This window comes from Chenopodium album, chromosome 13 (assembly GCF_948465745.1).
Source record: "Chenopodium album chromosome 13, dcCheAlbu1.1, whole genome shotgun sequence".
Taxonomy (NCBI): Eukaryota; Viridiplantae; Streptophyta; class Magnoliopsida; order Caryophyllales; family Amaranthaceae; genus Chenopodium; species Chenopodium album.
In genome coordinates this window covers 2,609,723-2,617,163 of record NC_137846.1, presented here as the reverse complement: position 1 = coordinate 2,617,163, position 7,441 = coordinate 2,609,723, and the positions used below count along the sequence as shown (strand labels likewise).

The 7,441-nt window shown below is 36.4% G+C and overlaps 1 protein-coding gene across 2 annotated transcripts; it reads left to right on the top strand.

Annotated features, from left to right (window-relative positions):
* Positions 1–7,219, top strand: LOC145574238 (uncharacterized). 2 transcript variants are annotated; one of them, XM_081631982.1, is made up of 9 exons: positions 1–180; positions 282–373; positions 691–762; positions 1,674–1,780; positions 2,040–2,095; positions 2,537–2,711; positions 4,005–4,100; positions 4,860–5,159; positions 5,854–7,219. In XM_081631982.1, the coding sequence occupies exons 1-9, from the start codon at positions 31–33 to the stop codon at positions 6,717–6,719; spliced, it is 1,914 nt and encodes a 637-aa protein (XP_081488108.1). In that variant the 5' UTR covers positions 1–30; the 3' UTR covers positions 6,720–7,219. The 2 variants fall into 2 exon arrangements, with proteins under 2 accessions (XP_081488108.1, XP_081488109.1); XM_081631983.1 differs by lacking the exons at positions 1–180; positions 282–373 and having other exon boundaries at positions 706–762; positions 1,623–1,780.
* The last annotated feature ends 222 nt before the right edge of the window (positions 7,220–7,441 follow it).

Sequence of the window (7,441 nt, the reverse complement as noted above, 5' to 3'; positions counted from 1 at the left end):
GCTTGAAGCTCCTCCTGAAGAACTTCGTCAATGGAGTCAGTGCTAGGGTTACAAGAGACGAACTATAACCTCGATGAAAATCACAAATTGGTTCCATGGTTAAATTGGGAAGAATGGGATTTCGTCAGACTCTCTCTCTTCTCTTCTTCTCCCGATTCCATTGCCAAAGCTCTTCGTAGAGTATGAAAACTCTAATTCCTCTTTTATCAATTTCAAATTAACATTTATTGTTTCCAATTTCAGCATAAATTGATTTAACTGTGTTTTTTGGGGAGGAGCAGATAGCGGCTTGGCGATGCAGAGGATGTTTACCAGTTGTGATTGAGGTTACGGCTTCAATTGTCGAAATTCAGCAAAAAGATCCTTATTTTAGGTGATTATGTGTTTCTAATTTTGAAATTTAGTTTGATTTCCATTGTATAATTAGGCTAACTAGCTGTGTTTATTTGGGAAGCTCCTAAATAAGCGAATGAGCAATATAAATCGAGTGAGGTTGTACCATGTGTCCGTGTGCGTGGTATAACCGGTTGTGCTATGGGCGTGATGTTAAGTTTGTTAGGAGTTTTTAAATAGAAACTGGAAAATGACATTATAATTTGACAACAATTAGTTATTATTGCATTTGAATTTGTGATAATGTATCTTATTGGTGGTTGTTAAGTTAATTGCTCTTTGTTAATTGGATTGCAGGGAGGAGTTGAGTGATGGAGCTTCGGATTCAGAGGATATACTGGCCATGCTTTATACCATGGCTATTATGAGGTGAGCTTGACAGGAAGATTAATTGGAATTATATACGCCGAACATTAGTGTCATTTTACATGTCTGTGATTGCTTAGTCTCTTGAATGACATTTGTTGAGAACACTTTTATGTGAAAATCTATGGAAAAGTAGAGTTGTGGAAAACTCTAGGATATTGTCAAAATTACTGGTTTATCTTGCTTAGTTTTTTTATGTCATGGACAATAGAAAAAGAAAAGTGATTTATACAATTCTGCATGGTTTGGTTAATTAAAGAGGAAATCGAAGTGTAAATCCTCAGTTAACTAACTATTAATTTCCAAAGTTATGCAAACATAGGAAGTATAATTAAGTATTCCCTCTACTTGTCTTGTGCACACATTTTTATTTTTTTGGGGAGGTGAATACGAAAAGAAGATAGTGGGGTCTGGTTGATTATGAATGAATTTAATAATGGATATAATAAAGAAGACATGATCTAAGGTGAATAATAAAGAAGACAATGGAGTTTGGTTGATCAAATTAGTGAAGGTGAATAAAAAAAGACTGTACATAGTAGAGAAAATGTGAATTTTATTTAAAGAAAAGATTTTTGGGTCAAATGGGACCTTAATTTGGGATGGAGGGACTAGGGAGAAGTACCAAATTTCCACTGTTTTTATTCAAGTATAAAACACAGGAAATCCATGTAATTTACACAATTCTTCATGGTTTGGCTTTAAAAGAGAATTAAGCACAATTATACAACCATATGCTAATTTTCTGCTGTTTCCAACTGTCTTGGCATATGTCTATGCTATTCGATGGTACATGGAATATTGGAATTCATGATTTTTGCTTTGGCTCATTTTTTTTAATTGTACTTGCAAATTATTTGCAGTGGATATCCAGTGTAATGGTTGGCTTACCTACTTTACTTTGCTATTATAAGGCTTGTGAATGGAGTTATTGAGAAGACACGTAGCAAAGCTGATATGTCAATAGCTGATGGAGCTGTAGAAATCGGCATGCCACGCATGCTGGTTGATGTTCGTCATGGTAAGATTCCTGTGAGAAATGCAATTTGGCTATAATTCACTATTTCATTTCTTCTGTTGTCAAGTTAATATGTAATCTGTAGTAAGTATGCGATTACCCATATGTTTTTTGACTTATTCTATAAAACTAATTATGGGTTGTCTTCTAGGCTAGATTGGTAGATTGTGACCCATTGGTTGTTGGCCTTGTGCTGTTTTTCTGTTTCTTGTAATGCCTATGAAATCTGACTTATATTAGTTGGTTTTTCCGCCTTATGTAGAGGGTTCACACCGGGAGCTTCCTTCCCTTCGGATACTTCGTTTAGCTTCTACTAAGGTATGGCCTTCCTTCTACCTATTGCATGCCTGAATGAGGAACTTATTATTTGAAAGCTTAAGATGCACTTTTCTTTGGTTTGTTGGTGATTAAAAAACTTATACAAAGTATTTAATAAGGATGACTTTGGCTGTACACCATGAACTTATTTGTTCCTGGATCTGCATTTGCGTAGTGAGTTTCTGACCTCTTTGTGCTCATTGTCAGCTTTCTGACATTTCAAAAGCTACATTGCACTTCATAGTGTAGGATTCACATTTTATGGAAGTTTCTGTTAAAGCTTACAAGATGTGATGACCCAGCACATTATTTATAGTATTGATAAGCTGTCATTGTTGTCAGATGCTTATTCATGATATTTGGATATGTGTTATAGCATAATCATTTTTTTATATTTACTGAGTAGTTGTTTTAATGTCTTGCCTGTATTAACATATCCAGGCACTCAATTGGTTGAAATCCTTCTATTGGGATTCTCAAAAGAATGCTATTCCATACCTGAGTGGGAAAAGTATTAATGTCAGGAAGGAAATCAGGTCCAAGCTACGTGATCTAGCCGTCAGTTTGAAAGTCAAGCAGAGCTCTGGATCAAATTCTTCACAAGTAAAGGAGAACCGTATGTCATCAACCTTGTAACCTTCTGGAGAATTCTTGTGTACCATTGCTCCACTCTTTTTTTTATTGGTTTTGTATGCTGTCAGGATAATTTATCATATTGTTGCCAACTTTGTATCTTGTGATTGCCGTATTGCCTTGCTTATCTTGAAAACCTTTGTCTTATAGGACCTGAGGTGCTCACCATGTCTTTTCTTAAATAATAGCTTAGCTAGATTCACTTTAACTTTTTTGCCGGAACTTGGAGATTGTTACCATTGTTAGGTATTTGAGGTCTATTGATTGATTGCATAAGAAAGTACTCCATGAGCAGTTCAATTTATAGGTATGGTCGCACGGGAGCGCTAAAGAACCTAGGCACCTAGGGGCCAGGGGAGAGGAACAGACTTATTAAGTTTAATAGTTTTGGATTTTCTTACTGGGTCTTAGATGGCATTTGAAAGAAAGTGTTTTTGATTTTCACTTTTGCAGACATGAAAGGTCAGGGTACTTCTTTTGGTCTAAGGTTCTGACTTTTAAGCTCTAATGGAAGAGCTAATGATTGTATATTGGGGTTGTTTCTATCTGATTGTCGTGGTCTTTTTTATGTTATCCCATAGGCATGTCAATTATCAGAGTAAATGAAGGAGGAGGGTGCAAAAGTTAAAGTTGCAGACATTGCAGCTGATAGAAGCCTTACACAACTTCATAGTTAAACATTGCTTCATTATTATCAGACTGCATAGTTATGTACTTGGAGTAAGTTTTTTCACTGATCTTTTGGTAGTATGGTTGACACTTAGGCATTTGTAGACATTGTAGTTCATGGGAATTGACATGGGGATTGTGAATTACCAAAAGGAGGGTAGGTAAGCCACTTCCCATGTCCCATGGGAATTCCAACCTCTCAAGGATGCTCCACTTCCCCATTTCAACCATCTTATGCCAACCAAACAATATCTCATATATGCACTTAGGAACTCACAGTTCCCCCTATATTTGCTTGCATCTAAACAAGCACATAGGATATACAGGTATTTTCCCTTGCAATTTAACTTATAGCTAATTAATTAGCCTTTTGCTGATCTGTACTAGTGAGTAGTTCTTTCATGTGACATGATGGGCCTGCTGGTATATCTTACTTCCATCTTAGGTAATCTTCATGCCTCTATCTTCACAAAGCCATGAATACAGCCCTTTTAGTATGCCTCTTCTCGATCCTGTGTTTGTTGTATATGCTTTATAATGTCTCAATTTGCTTACATACTTTCGTATAGCGGCTAGGGCTTGATATGATATAGCCTCTCTTATATAGGTATTAAACATCGTGAACAAATAGTAGGTGCTTTTCACGGACGCAATAAATTTTTGTCCGTTGTGGCTAAGAAAGTCCAATCCTCTAAATATGTAGGTAAGTCATTTTTGGATTGCTTTGTACTAATGTACTGTATGCAGCCCCTCACCTTTTTGAACATTATATTGCAATGACATGACAAAACAATGTTACGTGTATGCAAGTATGTGATTCTGTGCTGTTGATATTATTTGATTCTCTCATCATCTGAAAGTATTTTCTGACTTCTGTTGATATTATGCTTATTTTAATTTTCAATAACCCTCTACTGTTATTGTCATGCTTATTTTTATTTTTCGCACCGGTTCTTGCCGAATTGGAGATCAGAGACCATACATACCATCTAATGTCCCAACTTGTGTCACCTTTTTGTGAATTTTATCAACTGTTAACAATGTTGTGTATATTATAATTAATAAAATGAAATTATATCTTGTCATGTATACATTCTTAAACAGGTGATATGCCAGAAACAAAATGAAAGAGAAATTCCCAACTGCTCCCCCCAACACACTCATACGCAAATGCACACAATGTTTTATTCCTAGGGTCTATTAATTTGTTTTGTAGTTGAACCTGTAAGACCTAAAATTTCCCGGAAACTCATCACATGCTTTCCAACTATGAAATTCTTTTGTTAATGGTGTATACACAATCTTATTACTGATTTGGTTGGTTAATTAGCTTTTTTCAGTTAGAATTGGTACTCTTTTTCAATAGGTATTTTGGATTTTGATTGCATTTGTCAAATGCTTTAACAATGATAAACTACTACACCCTAGCATAGTATGACACTTGTTTTCTTGATGTTTTCAGGATCTAAGAAGCAGATAAAGAAGGCTTTAAAAAGCCTTGTTAGATTATATTCTTTCTTTTCATCAGATGTGGTTGTAGTGTTGCTGGAGTTCTTACTTAATGCATCAAACTCAATAGACTCGGTGAAAGCTCCAGAAGAAATTCAGATTAAGTTGAGCTTAGATGTTGCTGAGGCTGTATTTGATGAATGGAAACCTGTGATAAGTAAGGTCTCCAAAAAGGAACCAGAGCTACTTCTGAGTCTCTTAAAAGCAGTTCTTGACATGATTGAGTCTCGAAAACTCATTAGAGATGATCTTGGTAATTACTAAGCCTTTTGTTTAAGTTTGTTGTTTTGATCTGATGTCCTTTTCTGTGTAGTGATAATAGAGATATCAGCAACTTTTTTTGGTTCCGTTAAAACCATAGTTAGATTTATACCATTTTGTTAAGGGCCATTCCGATCCTTTTCAGCTGAAACATCCTTATTGCATTTAGCTTGACACCACCTCTTCATTGCAATTATTTTTCTTGGCAGCAAGAGATTGTTTGACCGCCTTATTGCAATCTTGGTACTGCAATACTGCATTATTGTGATCTGTTGTCACATACAAGTGTTTTTATGCAATTATGTCTCTTTGTAATCAAGGTTATCTAGTAGATGGGATTAATTAGATGCCTTCTCTGATGTTAGTACTCTTCTTTTCCTCTGATTTGATTTTTTTTTTTACAAGCCTACTGCCATATTCTGTTAATTTAACAACATTTGCTGGGCAGATCAATTTAAAAGCAGCCTTACTCATGTAATTTAAAGACTAAACTATTGTCTTTTTTTTATTTTTGCTGTTATACGGTTAATTAACAATGAACTGGGCAACCAGATTAGACTGGGTAACTCAATTTTAGTATAATTCAGTGTATATATGATAGTTATCCGTTGATTTAATACATTATCAAGTTGGTCTTCCATTTTTTTTATGGTTGATTATCTAAACATCACTTTATGCATCTTTAGGCAGTGAACATTTCAGCCTACTGCAGTATGATCCAGAGATGCAAAGAATTGGAGTTCTATCTTCGCTATTTAAATGGCTGGTGCTAGTTCTCAAAGGTCTTAAATTATTTCAACACGAAGTAACAGATGACGTGGGTTGTCTTCCTAAGATATCGTTGATTGAGCTTGTGAGGAGATGCTTTCACATCGCAGATCCTGAAAACCGGGACCTTCTGGATTCAGCCATGCTGCTGGCAGAAATGGTTCGAGATAGCTATCTGAGTGAGAAGCTTGGCAAATTGTCTTCCCTCACTAAACTTTATCCAAGACTTGCTGAAGATGGTGCTTCAGATGTGAACCCCAATGATCTTATACGTCAAGACAAGTATATTCTTGAAGCTGCTGAGAAATTGGAATTGATTAAACGTCGTAAGATTAACAATGCAGGTACTCGAAGCACTCTAGATGACATTGTGGAAGATTCAAATATTTGGGTCATTGCTAAATCATGGAAACCATGCCCTATAGGAATGTTGCCTCGTGATGTAGGTTCGTCGGGATGTCTACCTGTCCTTGACCATGCTGTTGATTGTGAAAATAAGGGGCCTTTGAACTCAACGGATGCCGAGAAACATCTCGAATTAAAGAGTTGCAGTAAAAGGAAACATAGCGGTGATACTGAGACAATAAATGACTCAAGCAAGGAGAGGATGAGAGAGATACAGAAGTCTGATTTCTGCAAGTCAGATAATTCAAATTCTATTGCAACATCTGATGGGATCAATGGTCTACTTTTGATTGGTGGGGATTGGCAAAAGGTGGGATATCAAGAGCTTCAAGACATCAAATCCCGCATCAGCATTTTAGTGAATATGAGAATGAGTTGACTAATGGACTACTCGTATCCGAATTTTGTTGTAAGTTAATCACATTTTAGAGTTTAGTTTTGGTTTTACGTTGGGTCATTTGCTACCACAGTTTTTTCCAATGATAAATTATTTGTTGTTATGCATGCTCGTCTTTAAAATTACCTTAATTACATGTACTTCTGAAGAAATTATACCAGTTATTGCAGTTTTATGAACCAGTACCTCTCGGCCAATGTCAAGTGACGTGGATCTTGAACGCCGATAGCTGTATTAAATCGTCTGGTGGAAGAAGGCCGGCAGGGGCGACCTGAGAACACATGAGCAGCACAGGATAGCAACCTCCCCAAGAAACGTGAATCCAAATCACCCATATATTGGTGATCTGGTTTGGGAAGGGGCAGAATGCCTCGTTCATGTGTTCTCATATCGCTCCTGTAGGACTTCGCCACCTGTTGTGACTTGTGAGTCGGTAACTCGGACCTCTTAATTAATCTTGTGATAGTGTGATGAAAGGTTGCTGGTGATTATAGCTGAGGATTTGTGTGTTGAATTTATAGTGCAACTAGGAAATCTAGTACATGGGTACTCCATTAGTCCAGTGTACTGCATGATATATAATATGGTACTTAGTTTAGGGAGTTGTACAACATAGTCATCTTTGAGTTTGTACTGCTGCTGATGATATGGTACTAGCTTTGGAAAGTTGTACTCATGTTATCTTTCAGTTTGTACTACTACTG

Excerpts from the sequence above, each read along its gene's own strand:
- LOC145574238 (XM_081631982.1), top strand. The coding sequence starts at position 31 with ATGGAGTCAGTGCTAGGGTTACAAGAGACGAACTATAACCTCGATGAA. Across the intron at positions 181-281 it reads TTGCCAAAGCTCTTCGTAGA|ATAGCGGCTTGGCGATGCAG; the intron begins GTATGAAAACTC and ends GGGGAGGAGCAG. Across the intron at positions 1,781-2,039 it reads GCTGGTTGATGTTCGTCATG|AGGGTTCACACCGGGAGCTT; the intron begins GTAAGATTCCTG and ends CGCCTTATGTAG.